This window comes from Mustelus asterias, chromosome 8 (genome assembly GCF_964213995.1).
Source record: "Mustelus asterias chromosome 8, sMusAst1.hap1.1, whole genome shotgun sequence".
Classification (NCBI taxonomy): domain Eukaryota; kingdom Metazoa; phylum Chordata; class Chondrichthyes; order Carcharhiniformes; family Triakidae; genus Mustelus; species Mustelus asterias.
Window position 1 is genome coordinate 32,266,081 of NC_135808.1, and position 14,403 is coordinate 32,280,483.

At 56.0% G+C, this 14,403-nt stretch overlaps 1 protein-coding gene across 1 annotated transcript in view; it reads right to left on the minus strand.

Moving 5' to 3' along the window:
* Positions 1 to 397: 397 nt before the first annotated feature.
* LOC144496985 (class I histocompatibility antigen, F10 alpha chain-like) overlaps positions 398 to 14,403 on the minus strand; it is a 19,298-nt gene continuing 5,292 nt past the window's right edge. The window contains exons 2-7 of the mRNA XM_078217647.1: positions 13,209 to 13,472; positions 10,663 to 10,938; positions 6,998 to 7,273; positions 5,862 to 5,999; positions 2,909 to 2,938; positions 398 to 1,206 (exon numbers count right to left, since the gene is read on the minus strand). Of these exons, the coding sequence (XP_078073773.1) occupies positions 1,055 to 1,206; positions 2,909 to 2,938; positions 5,862 to 5,999; positions 6,998 to 7,273; positions 10,663 to 10,938; positions 13,209 to 13,472 (1,136 nt within the window). The 3' untranslated portion in view covers positions 398 to 1,054. The remainder of the gene's footprint in view (positions 1,207 to 2,908; positions 2,939 to 5,861; positions 6,000 to 6,997; positions 7,274 to 10,662; positions 10,939 to 13,208; positions 13,473 to 14,403) is intronic.

The window sequence follows — 14,403 nt, forward strand, 5'->3', positions numbered from 1 at the left end:
TGCCCCTTAGAGTCCTGAGATGCGTAGGTTGGAGGGATTAGTGGGTAGATATGGGGGTAGGGCCTGGGTGGGATTGTGGTCGGTGCAGACTCGATGGGCCGAATGGCCTCTTTCTGTACTGTAGGGTTTCTATGAGATGCCATATTGATCAGTTCTCAAGCCTCCTTTGCGGTCCCACAGGAAGGGGAAGGCTATCATCCAAAACCATTCAGCTTCAGTTATGGCCCGTTTAGATCTCAACAGGTGTATCTTGGGGTGGAGATGTAGGGTGTTATAATGCCGGACATAGGGGACTACATAGGCCAAATAACAAGACCGTGCCCAGTCCCAGGGGTGATGTGGAGATGCCGGCGTTGGACTGGGGTAAACACAGTAAGAAGTCTCACAACACCAGGTTAAAGTCCAACAGGTTTACTTGGTAGCAAAAGCCACACAAGCTTTCGGAGCGCTGCTCCTTCGTCAGATGGAGTGGAGTCCCAGGGGAGCCATGGATAGGCATTGTTTCCACAGACAAAATAGGTGCCGTTGTATGCTACCATATCGCTTAACAGCACTGGGTCGAGGTGGAATGGAGCTCCCCCAGTACTCCAAACTCATTTGGCTGCAGGGCAATGGACTTTAGGCCTTAGCTTTCCCACACTATGACCGAGACTGGTGACATTAAACTGCTGAACGCAGTAGCTACGGCCAACGGGTTTGGTTCCGTTTCTTATCAGGCAGATGGATTCCCTTTGTTGACTTTGTACAACAAAGTGGGGTGGGGTCTCTGATCTACTGCAGTTGGGTTGGTAATGGTTCCTAAAAGCGGTAGAGGCATAACCACTGATGTCAATCAGACAATTTCCCCTCGTGGTCCGGGCCCCTTTTCTCAGAAGCGGGTTAAGGAGCAGTGAGTGACAGCAGCAGAGTCGAGGTCAGTCCTATAGCGAGCGGAAGGGGTCCAACAAACAGATTATTGTCACCTCAAATCACCAAGAGATTAAAGTTCTTCAGAAAGAAAGTCAGGCAGGATGTGTCATAACAATAAGTGTTATCAGCTCCTTTCCACCATGGCTTATTCCCTGCATGCACCGGGGGCAGGGGGTGAAAGGAATGGTTCCTGCACACTCCCCGTACAGCCCTGTAAACTGGGGCTGTCTGAGGATAGTAAATTTTTGCCAGCTTCAACGTCTGTCTTCTCTGGGGGAGTCTGAGCACTGTCAGAACCTAAGAAGCAGAAAAAGACAAGCTGTCAGCAAGTACAGAGCATCATTTACAGAAGGCCGACTTCATCTGGGTCAACCCAGCACGTGGGACCAGCACCGAGCCACTGTGACCCGCACCGTGTCATGTGACCAGCACCGACCCACTGTGACCCGCACCGTGTCATGTGACCAGTACCGAGCCACTGTGACCCGCACTGCGTCATGTGACCAGCACCGAGCCACTGTGACCCGCACTGCGTCATGTGACCAGTACCGAACCACTCTGACCCGCACTGCATCATGTGACCAGCACCGAGCCACTCTGACCCGCACTGCGTCATGTGACCAGCACCGAGCCACTGTGACCCGCACTGCGTCATGTGACCAGTACCGAACCACTCTGACCCGCACTGCGTCATGTGACCAGCACCGAGCCACTGTGACCCGCACCGTGTCATGTGACCAGCACCGAGCCACTGTGACCCGCACCGCATCATGTGACCATTACCATGTCATTGTGACCAATGTTGTGCCATTGTGACCTGCATCCTGGCACGTGACCTGTAGTGTCACGTGACCCGCACTGCATCATGTGACCAGTGCCATGTGATTCAGGTGTGAGGTTGGCCTGAGTGAGGGAGTGGGTTTGAGAACGGTGGCCCCGCTATGGCTGCCCTTTGTCCCATCACCCACCCCTCCAGCCACCTCCCCCACCCCACGACTGCCCCTCACCCAATAACCCAACAGTGAGTGATCAGGAATTCCACCACAAACTGTGAGCCACTCAGAAACCCACACCCACCGCCTCTCGTTCCACCATTGCAGAGATTTTGGGAGAAAGGGGCTATTCACCGAGCAGGGAGGAGAGGGAGATTCTCAGTGCTGGACCCAGTGTTAACCACATTGCTATCAGGAAACATGGGGCAACTGCTCCATTCTCCAGTGACCCCATCCCCCCCTTACTGTCCATCTGCCAAATCCCCTCAAAGACTGTCACTCCCCTCCCATTTCTCAAGCCCCCCCCCCCCCCCCCACGGCTCCCACCTACCATTCCAGCTCATACAATCTCTACGGTGCAGGAGGCCATTCGGCCCATCGGGTCTGTACCAGCTCTCTGACGGAGTAATTTATCCAGGCCCACCCCACTGCCCTATCCCACAACCCCACATATTTACCATGGCTAATCTATCTTACCAACACATCTTGGGACAACTTAGCATGGCCAATCCACCCAACCCGCACATCTTTGGACTGTGGGAGGAAACCGGAGCACCCGGAGAAAACCCACGCAGACATGAGGAGAATGTGCAAACTCCACACAGACAGTGACCCAAGCCGGGAATCGAACCCGGGTCCCTGGCGCTGTGAGGCAGCAGTGCTAACCACTGTGCCACCGTGCCGCCCCCACTTTCCGTGCCCTCAACCACATTTCCCTCCCCTCCATCTTATCACCTTTGAGCTACCCTCACCTCCTCTCCCCCCCCCCAACACTCGTCCGACACTCCCCAATACCCTCGCTTGATGCCCCTTCCCTCCTCTCCTCTCCTCTCCTCCACTCCCCTCCTCTCCTCATTCACTCCTCCAGCCCCTGGACCTGACAGCGTCACGTGACATGCACTGCGTCATTTGGGTTTACTCTGTGATCATTCTCAGCGGGCCATCAATTCTGGAATATTCCACACAAACATTGAGTCCATCTTTCCCGGTATTCCCAATTTACTTACTTCCTGTCGTGGAGACGTCACTCACAGAACCTGTAGAGTAAATACACAAAGCTTCAGTCACTGACAAATCATTGGGAATATATTATTCACTGAGAGATTTGGCAAAATATTTTATCATCTCTGTAAAGTCAGACTAATAGCTGGGTGTAAAATCTCAGGAATTATTACCGTCAGTCTCTAGTTATAGCCCAAAGGCAGAGAAAAAATGGAAACAAAAGGGATTTGCAGCACTGTCAGAGGCTCAGTACTGAGGGAGTGCCGCACTGTCGGAGGGTCAGTGCTGAGGGAGTGCCGCACTGTCAGAGGGTCAGTACTGAGGGAGTGTCGCACGGTCGGAGGGTCAGTGCTGAGGGAGTGCCGCACTGTCAGAGGCTCAGTACTGAGGGAGTGCCGCACTGTCGGAGGGTCAGTGCTGAGGGAGTGCCGCACTGTCAGAGGGTCAGTACTGAGGGAGTGTCGCACGGTCGGAGGGTCAGTGCTGAGGGAGTGCCGCACTGTCAGAGGGTCAGTGCTGAGGGAGTGCTGCACTGTCGGAGGGTCAGTGCTGAGGGAGTGCTGCACTGTCAGAGGGTCAGTGCTGAGGGAGTGCTGCACTGTCAGAGGGTCAGTGCTGAGGGAGTGCTGCACTGTCAGAGGGTCAGTACTGAGGGAGTGCCGCACTATCAGAGGGTCAGTACTGAGGGAGTGCCGCACTGTCAGAGGGTCAGTACTGAGGGAGTGCCGCACTGTCGGAGGGTCAGTGCTGAGGGAGTGCCGCACTGTCAGAGGGTCAGTACTGAGGGAGTGTCGCACGGTCGGAGGGTCAGTGCTGAGGGAGTGCCGCACTGTCAGAGGGTCAGTGCTGAGGGAGTGCTGCACTGTCGGAGGGTCAGTGCTGAGGGAGTGCTGCACTGTCGGAGGGTCAGTGCTGAGGGAGTGCTGCACTGTCAGAGGGTCAGTGCTGAGGGAGTGCTGCACTGTCAGAGGGTCAGTACTGAGGGAGTGCCGCACTATCAGAGGGTCAGTACTGAGGGAGTGCCGCACTGTCAGAGGGTCAGTACTGAGGGAGTGCCGCACTGTCAGAGGGTCAGTACTGAGGGAGTGCCGCACTGTCAGAGGGTCAGTACTGAGGGAGTGCTGCACTGTCAGAGGGTCAGTGCTGAGGGAGTGCTGCACTGTCAGAGGGTCAGTACTGAGGGAGTGCTGCACTGTCAGAGGGTCAGTACTGAGGGAGTGCTGCACTGTCAGAGGGTCAGTACTGAGGGAGTGCCGCACTGTCAGAGGGTCAGTACTGAGGGAGTGCCGCACCGTCAGAGTGTCAGTACTGAGGGAGTGCCGCACTGTCAGAGGGTCAGTACTGAGGGAGTGCCGCACTGTCAGAGGGTCAGTGCTGAGGGAGTGCTGCACTGTCAGAGGGTCAGTGCTGAGGGAGTGCTGCACTGTCAGAGGGTCAGTACTGAGGGAGTGCCGCACTATCAGAGGGTCAGTACTGAGGGAGTGCCGCACTGTCAGAGGGTCAGTACTGAGGGAGTGCCGCACTGTCGGAGGGTCAGTGCTGAGGGAGTGCCGCACTGTCAGAGGGTCAGTACTGAGGGAGTGTCGCACGGTCGGAGGGTCAGTGCTGAGGGAGTGCCGCACTGTCAGAGGGTCAGTGCTGAGGGAGTGCTGCACTGTCGGAGGGTCAGTGCTGAGGGAGTGCTGCACTGTCAGAGGGTCAGTGCTGAGGGAGTGCTGCACTGTCAGAGGGTCAGTGCTGAGGGAGTGCTGCACTGTCAGAGGGTCAGTACTGAGGGAGTGCCGCACTATCAGAGGGTCAGTACTGAGGGAGTGCCGCACTGTCAGAGGGTCAGTACTGAGGGAGTGCCGCACTGTCAGAGGGTCAGTACTGAGGGAGTGCCGCACTGTCAGAGGGTCAGTACTGAGGGAGTGCTGCACTGTCAGAGGGTCAGTGCTGAGGGAGTGCTGCACTGTCAGAGGGTCAGTACTGAGGGAGTGCTGCACTGTCAGAGGGTCAGTACTGAGGGAGTGCTGCACTGTCAGAGGGTCAGTACTGAGGGAGTGCCGCACTGTCAGAGGGTCAGTACTGAGGGAGTGCCGCACCGTCAGAGTGTCAGTACTGAGGGAGTGCCGCACTGTCAGAGGGTCAGTACTGAGGGAGTGCCGCACTGTCAGAGTGTCAGTACTGAGGGAGTGCCGCACTGTCAGAGTGTCAGTACTGAGGGAGTGCTGCACTGTCAGAGGGTCAGTGCTGAGGGAGTGTCGCAATGACAGAGATGCTGTGTTTTAGTGACTCCATAGACAGTTTGTCTTGTTGGGTGAATGTGGAAGAGCTCCTGCGAATAAGGGGAGGCAAGTGTTGCTGTGTATTGTGGGTAATGTTCACTTCTCAGCCATCTGGACTTTAATAGTTTATTATCTCACTTGTTGACTGCTCTTAGTGGGACGCTGCTGTTTTATTACACCCCCGAGGTCACCACAGGCACCGTACAGACACTGGTGTTGCTTTTAATAATGGAACGCTCAGCTGGATGTAGTTTGTCGAGAGAGGACCGTGAGGGGATAATGAGTAAACCGAATGTAAACTTACGAAATTCTAACAGTAGATTCAGCAAGTTCCCGATAGGGGGGCCGGGAGCGGGGGTGGGGGGGTGTCCAGAACTAGGATTCATAGTTTGAGGGTGAGGAGTAAACCTTTTAGGATTGAGGTGAGGAGAAATTCCTTCACCCAGAGGGTGGTGAATCTGTGGAATTCACTCCCACAGAAAGTAGTTGAGGCCAAAACGTTGTCTGATTTTAGGAAGAAATTAGATACAGCTCTTGGGGCTAAAGAGATGAAGGGATATGGGGGGGAAGGGGGGATCAGGATATTGAATTTGATGATCAGCCATGATCAAAATGAATAGCGGAGCAGCTCGAAGGGCTGAATGGCCTCCTCCTGCTTCTAGTTTCTATGTTTGTCTGAATGTAATCTTACCACCAAAAGCACAGCAGCTGAATATCTTGCACATTTTCTGTTCCTGTTTCCGGTAAAGGACAAGAGCACCGACAACGGCCGCCAGGACGAGCAGCAGCATCACCACCCCAACAATCACACCGGTACGGTCACTCTGAACTGAGGAAAGAACAAAGTTAGGCTCAGCTCCCAATGCCCAGATTCCCGACCCGGTACCGCCCCGAACTGCAACCGCCCCGACCCGGAATCGCCCCGACACGCAACCGCCCCGACCCGCAACCGCCCTGACCCGCAACCGCCCCGACCCGCAACCGCCCCGACACGGAACCGCCCCGACACGGAACCGCCCCGACACGGAACCGCCCCGACACGGAACCGCCCCGACACGGAACCGCCCCGACACGGAACCGCCCCGACACGGAACCGCCCCGACACGGAACCGCCCCGACACGGAACCGCCCCGACACGGAACCGCCCCGACACGGAACCGCCCCGACACGGAACCGCCCCGACACGGAACTGCCCCGACACGGAACCCGACCCGACCCGGAACCGCCCCGACCCGGAACCCGACCCGACCCAGAACCGCCCCGACCCGAAACCGCCGGAACCCGACCCGACCCGGAACCGCCCCGACACGGAACCGCCCCGACCCGGAACCGCCCAGACCCGGAACCACCCCGACCCGGAACCGCCCCGACCCGGAACCGCCCCGACCCGGAACCGCCCAGACCCGGAACCACCCCGACCCGGAACCGCCCCGACACGGAACCGCCCCGACACGGAACAGCCGGAACCCGACCCGACCCACCCATGTTTCCATTTTCCTATTGCAGGTGATCCACATTCCTTATCCCTGTCAAATTCCCACTCACTCCCCGACCACCCCGGCTCCCCATCCATTCCTTATTCAGCATCATTCCCATTCCGTTCCCTGATTATTCCCATTGCTCATCCCGAGTCGTTCTCATGCCTCCTCGCAGGATATTTCCATTCTTTTTGCCAGACTTTTCTTGCCCCTCGCCCCGGCATTCATCCCTCCTTCCCCTCCCCGGATTATTCTGGTGCTTTATCCTGGTTCATTCCCATTCCTGGAGCCGGGTGATCCGGCAGCGAGTTCCCGTTCCGCTCCCGGGTCGCTCATTCCCATTCCTTACCCCAGGCTCTCTCCAATATTTCGGGCAGGCTGCTGTGTTGGACGTGGCACACGTGACTACGGCGATCTCCGGCTTTGGTCTGGAAGTGTATCCTTATCTGGTGGGTGCCATCGTGGTTGGGCAGAATGCCAGTGCTTTGGGGTCTGGCCAGGGGCTCTCCATCTCTGTACCAGCTCACATTGATGGCCCGTGGGTGGAAGCCAGTGACAAGACAGTGGACATTGAGATTCTGGCCGTCCGAGCTCTTTGTGTGATAGACGTGCACTTCTGGGACAACTGAGGAGACAGAGAGAGACCACACGCTGTACTGGATCTGTTGGGCTGCTGAGTTAGTCGCAGATGGGAAGGGATAATCAAAAGGATCGCACCGTGTCAGAGCTTCACTCACTGCCCTGGACTCCCAGTGAATCATTATCTCAGTGCTCAGCTCTCGACAGGGGGCACTCCTTATTGCTCTTGTGCATGTACACCCCTATGCATGGGGACAACCGGGGGGGCTGGCGACCAGGGTAGAGTGAGGGGGTGCCTGGGGGAAGAGTGAGGTGACAGTGAGGTAAATTCAGGTCAGGGTGGGGGTTGTGTCTGGATGATGAGTGTGAGGATTGGGACACCCTGTCACTGGAGCTCTGTCCATCAATCAGTCTGTCTTTGTGTGGTCAGCAGAGGGTGTGGGTTACTGAATGCCCTGGGATCACACTGCGCATTCTGCCCTGTACCCTCCTCCTCCTTCTGCCGTGTCCCCTTCCACCTGCCCTCTGTCCTAGTCAGCTGCTGTGTTCTGTGACCTGTGGTATGCACCCTGTACTCTGTGCCCGCACTGTGCCCTGTGCGACTCTGCAGTGTGCCCCATCCCCTGCGTGCTCTGTGCCCCGTGCCATTTGTACTCTGCTGTGTGCCCCATGCCCTGTGTACTCTGTGCCCTGCATACTTCACTGCGTGCTGTGACCCCCATGCCCTGTGTACTCTGTTTGTTGCCCCTCTGCCCGCTCTGTGCCATGTGTATTGTGCTGTGTGCCCACTCTGTGCCCTGTGTACTGTGCTGTGTGCCCACTCTGTGCCCTGTGTACTGTGCTGTGCCCGCTGTGCCATGTACTGTGCTGTGTGCCCACTCTGTGCCCTGTGTACTCTGTGTGCCCGTTCTGTGACCTGTGTACTCTGCTATGTGCCCGTTCTGTGCCCTGTGTACTCTGTATGCCCGTTCTGTGATCTGTGTACTCTGCTGTGTGCCCACTCTGTGATCTGTGTACTCTGCTGTGTGCCCGTTCTGTGATCTGTGTACTCTGCTGTGTGCCCACTCTGTGCCCTGCGTACTCTGCTGTGTACCCGCTCTGTGCCCTGTGTACTGTGCTGTGTGCCCGCTCTGTGCCCTGTGTACTCTGTATCCCCGTTCTGTGACCTGTGTACTCTGTATGCCCGTTCTGTGATCTGTGTACTGTGCTGTGTGCTCGCTCTGTGCCTTGTGTATTGTGCTGTGTGCCCACTCTGTGCCCTGTGTACTGTGCTGTGTGCTCGCTCTGTGCCCTGTGTACTGTGCTGTGTGCTCGCTCTGTGCCATGTGTACTGTGCTGTGTGCCCGCTCTGTGATCTGTGTACTCTGTATGCCCGTTCGGTGATCTGCGTACTCTGCTGTGTGCCCGCTCTGTGCCATGTGTACTCTGCTGTGTGCCCGCTCTGTGCCCTGTGTACTCTGCTGTGTGCCCGCTCTGTGCCATGTGTACTCTGCTGTGTACCCGCTCTGTGCCCTGTGTACTCTGCTGTGTGCCTGCTCTGTGCCATGTGTACTCTGCTGTGTGCCCACTGTGTGCCATGTGTACTCTGCTGTGTGCCCGCTCTGTGCCATGTGTACTCTGCTGTGTGCCCGCTCTGTGCCATGTGTACTCTGCTGTGTGCCCGCTCTGTGCCATGTGTACTCTGTATGCCCGTTCTGTGATCTGTGTACTCTGCTGTGTGCCCGCTCTGTGCCCTGTGTACTCTGCTGTGTGCCCGCTCTGTGCCATGTGTACTCTGCTGTGTGCCCGCTCTGTGATCTGTGTACTCTGCTGTGTGCCCGCTCTGTGCCATGTGTACTCTGCTGTGTGCCTGCTCTGTGCCATGTGTACTCTGCTGTGTGCCCGCTCTGTGCCATGTGTACTCTGCTGTGTGCCCGCTCTGTGCCATGTGTACTCTGCTGTGTGCCTGCTCTGTGCCATGTGTACTCTGCTGTGTGCCATGTGTACTGTGCTGTGTGCCCGCTCTGTGCCATGTGTACTCTGCTGTGTGCCCGCTCTGTGCCATGTGTACTCTGCTGTGTGCCCGCTCTGTGCCATGTGTACTCTGCTGTGTGCCCGCTCTGTGCCATGTGTACTCTGCTGTGTGCCCGCTCTGTGCCATGTGTACTCTGCTGTGTGCCCGCTCTGTGCCATGTGTACTGTGCTGTGTGCCCGCTCTGTGCCATGTGTACTGTGCTGTGTGCCCGCTCTGTGCCATGTACTGTGCTGTGTGCCCGCTCTGTGCCATGTGTACTCTGCTGTGTGCCCGCTCTGTGCCATGTGTACTGTGCTGTGTGCCCGCTCTGTGCCATGTGTACTGTGCTGTGTGCCCGCTCTGTGCCATGTGTACTCTGCTGTGTGCCCGCTCTGTGCCATGTGTACTGTGCTGTGTGCCCGCTCTGTGCCATGTGTACTCTGTTGTGTGCCCGCTCTGTGCCATGTGTACTCTGCTGTGTGCCCGCTCTGTGCCATGTGTACTCTGCTGTGTGCCCGCTCTGTGCCATGTGTACTCTGCTGTGTGCCCGCTCTGTGCCATGTGTACTCTGCTGTGTGCCTGCTCTGTGCCATGTGTACTCTGCTGTGTACCCGCTCTGTGCCATGTGTACTGTGCTGTGTACCCGCTCTGTGCCCTGTGTACTGTGCTGTGTGCTCGCTCTGTGCCATGTGTACTCTGCTGTGTACCCGCTCTGTGATCTGTGTACTCTGTATGCCCGTTCTGTGATCTGTGTACTCTGCTGTGTACCCGCTCTGTGCCATGTGTACTCTGCTGTGTACCCACTCTGTGCCCTGTGTACTCTGCTGTGTGCCCGCTCTGTGCCATGTGTACTCTGCTGTGTGCCCGCTCTGTGCTATGTGTACTCTGCTGTGTGCCTGCTCTGTGATCTGTGTACTCTGCTGTGTGCCCGCTCTATGCCATGTGTACTCTGCTGTGTACCCGCTCTGTGATCTGTGTACTCTGCTGTGTGCCCGCTCTGTGATCTGTGTACTCTGCTGTGTGCCCGCTCTATGCCATGTGTACTCTGCTGTGTACCCGCTCTGTGATCTGTGTACTCTGCTGTGTGCCCGCTCTGTGCCATGTGTACTCTGCTGTGTGCCCGCTCTGTGCCATGTGTACTCTGCTGTGTGCCCGCTCTGTGCCATGTGTACTCTGCTGTGTGCCCGCTCTGTGCCCTGTGTACTCTGCTGTGTGCCCGCTCTGTGCCCTGTGTACTCTGCTGTGTGCCCGCTCTGTGCCCTGTGTACTCTGCTGTGTGCCCGCTGTGTGCCCTGTGCAGTGGGATTTCTCCTGGTCAGGAGATGTTTGCATTGTAACTGCATGGGTGGAACGCGTTTGCCAAGTGGGTGAATATTTGGGTGTGTGACCCTCTCGGGTTTAATGGATGCTGTGTGTGAGTCAGGATGGAAATTCAGTCATACCTTTGCGATTAAGGGCCTTATTTCCATATCCCAGGTAGGTGTTTAGCCAATCGACACAGAACCTCTCAGTGTACTGTTTTTTGTACTTGTTGTCAGCCTTGTTCTGGTTCCATGCGTTCTGTGTGGACTGGGCGAAACGTGAGGTCGCCACCCAGGTAGTGTGCTCGAGGTCAAAGCTGATGAACTCGCGTCCATTGAAGGCATATTGACGAACTCCGCTCACAGTCCCATCATCCCTCACCTCACAGCCCGAAGTATACTGCAGGAAGTTCAGGGCTAAAGATAGGCCAGAAAAACAGTAATCAGCACAAACCTTTCAAAAACAAGAGGCTACAGGCTATCCACTCACTCTAACACGCGTGTGTTCACTATTACACACTCCCCGTGAACCGGTGTCACACTCTAACACGAGTGCGTTCACTATTACACACTCCCTGTGAACCTGGGTTACTCCCTAGCACGAGTGTGTTCACTATTACACACTCCCCGTGAAGCTGGGTCACTCTCTAACACAAGTGTGTTCACTATTACACACTCCCTGTGAACCTGGGTCACTCTCTAACATGAGTATGTTCACTATTACACACTCCCCGTGAAGTTGGGTCACTCTCTAACACAAGTGTGTTCACTATTACACACTCCCTGTGAACCTGGCTCACTCTCTAACACAAGTGTGTTCACTATTACACACTCCCTGTGAACCTGGGTCACTCTCTAACATGAGTATGTTCACTATTACACACTCCCCGTGAAGTTGGGTCACTCTCTAACACAAGTGTGTTCACTATTACACACTCCCTGTGAACCTGGCTCACTCTCTAGCACGAGTGTGTTCACTATTACACACTCCCTGTGAACCTGGCTCACTCTCTAACACAAGTGTGTTCACTATTACACACTCCCTGTGAACCTGGGTCACTCTCTAACATGAGTATGTTCACTATTACACACTCCCCGTGAAGTTGGGTCACTCTCTAACACAAGTGTGTTCACTATTACACACTCCCTGTGAACCTGGCTCACTCTCTAACACAAGTGTGTTCACTATTACACACTCCCTGTGAACCTGGGTCACTCTCTAACATGAGTATGTTCACTATTACACACTCCCCGTGAAGTTGGGTCACTCTCTAACACAAGTGTGTTCACTATTACACACTCCCTGTGAACCTGGCTCACTCTCTAGCACGAGTGTGTTCACTATTACACACTCCCTGTGAACCTGGCTCACTCTCTAGCACGAGTGTGTTCACTATTACACACTCCCTGTGAACCTGGCTCACTCTCTAGCACGAGTGTGTTCACTATTACACACTCCCTGTGAACCTGGCTCACTCTCTAGCATGGGTGTGTTCACTATTACACACTCCCTGTGAACCTGGCTCACTCTCTAACATGGGTGTGTTCACTATTACACACTCCCTGTGAACCTGGGTCACGCTCTAGCATGAGTATGTTCACTATTGCACACTCCCTGTGAACCTGGGTCACTCTCTAACACAAGTGTGTTCACTATTAGACACTCCCTGTGAACCTGGCTCACTCTCTAGCATGAGTGTGTTCACTATTACACACTCCCTGTGAACCTGGCTCACTCTCTAGCACGGGTGTGTTCACTATTACACATTCCCCATGAACCTGGGTCACTCTCTAACATGGGTGTGTTCACTATTACACACTCCCCGTGAACCTGGCTCACTCTCTAGCACGAGTGTGTTCACTATTACACACTCCCTGTGAACCTGAGTAAATCTCTAACATGAGTGTGGTCACTATTACACACTCCCTGTGAACCTGGGTAACTCTCTAGCACGGGTGCGTTCACTATTACACACTCCCTGTGAACCTGGGTCACTCTCTAACACGGGTGTATTCACTATTGCACACTCCCTGTGAACCTGGGTCACTCTTTAACACAAGTATGTTCACTATTACACACTCCCTGTGAACCTGGGTCACTCTCTAACACGAGTGTGTTCACTATTACACACTCCCTGTGAACCTGGGTCACTCTCTAACACGAGTGTGTTCACTATTACACACTCCCTGTGAACCTGGCTCACTCTCTAACATGGGTGTGTTCACTATTACACACTCCCCGTGAACCTGGCTCACTCGCTAGCACGGGTGTGTTCACTATTATACACACCTGGTGAACCTGGCTCACTCACTAACATGAGTGTGTTCACTATTACACACTCCCCGTGAACCTGGGTCACTCTCTAACACGAGTGCGTTCACTATTATACACTCCTGTGAACCTGGGTAAATCTCTAACCTGAGTATGCTCACTATTACACACTCCCAGGGTAAATCTCTAACACGAGTGTGTTCACTATTACACACACATTGTGAACCTGAGTAAATCTCTAACACGAGTGTGTTCACTATTACACACTCCCTGTGAACCTGGGTCACTCTCTAACACGAGTGTGTTCACTATTACACACTCCCTGTGAACCTGGCTCACTCTCTAGCACGAGTGTGTTCACTGTTACACACTCCCTGTGAACCATGCTCACTCTCTAACACGAGTGTATACTTACCTTTGTCATCACTGCGTGTTCTCTTGGTTGCGATGCGAACATTCTCCATTGACAGCTTCTCTCGATCCATCAGTCTCTGTGTCTCTTGAGTCCAAATATCTTCATCCACTGACACGTTCATCCACGGTTGCCGTGCTATGTCTTTCTTGCCGTTGCTGTCATAGTAAGTGATCGGCACGCCATCAAGCATTCCAACGTGAATGAACCGAGGCAGGTCACCACTGTTCAACATCGAGGTGTAGTAATATCTCAGCGAGTGGGTCTCTGTCTCGGAAAATACAGTCACCGTCTTCAGAAGGATGTTCACACACAGACTGGACCACATCCCTCTCCCCCACCCACCGGCACACCCCCCAGACCACCCCACCCCCACACCACCCACCGTCACACCCCCACACCACCCCACCCCCCACACCACCCACCACCCCACCCCCAGACCACCCACCGTCACACCCCCACCCTCCACTCCCACCCCCCAGACCACCCACCGTCACACCCCCACCCCCCACTCCCACCCCCCAGACCACCCACCGTCACACCCCCACCCCCCACTCCCACCCCCCAGACCACCCACCGTCACACCCCCACCCCCCACTCCCACCCCCACACCACCCACCGTCACACCCCCAGACCACCCCCACCCCCACACCACCCACCGTCACCCCCCCAGACCACCCCACCCCCACACCACCCACCGTCACCCCCCCCAGACCACCCCAGCCCCACACCACCCACCGTCACCCCCCCCAGACCACCCCACCCCCACACCACCCACCGTCACACCCCCACACCACCCACCGTCACACCCCCAGACCACCCCACCCCCACACCACCCACCGTCACACCCCCACCCCCCACTCCCACCCCCCAGACCACCCCACCCCCACACCACCCACTGTCACACCCCCCAGACCACCCCCACCCCCACACCACCCACCGTCACACCCCCAGACCACCCCCACACCACCCACCGTCACACCCCCACCCCCCACTCCCACCCCCACTCCCACTCCCGTCACACCCCCAGACCACCCCCACCCCCAGACCACCCACCATCACACCCCCGCCCTCCACTCCCACCCACCACTCCCACCCCCCGTCACACCCCCAGACCACCCCATCCCCACACCACCCACCGTCACACCCCCACCCCTACCCCCCGGTCAGCTCTATCTGAACAGGAGAGGAAAAGCCG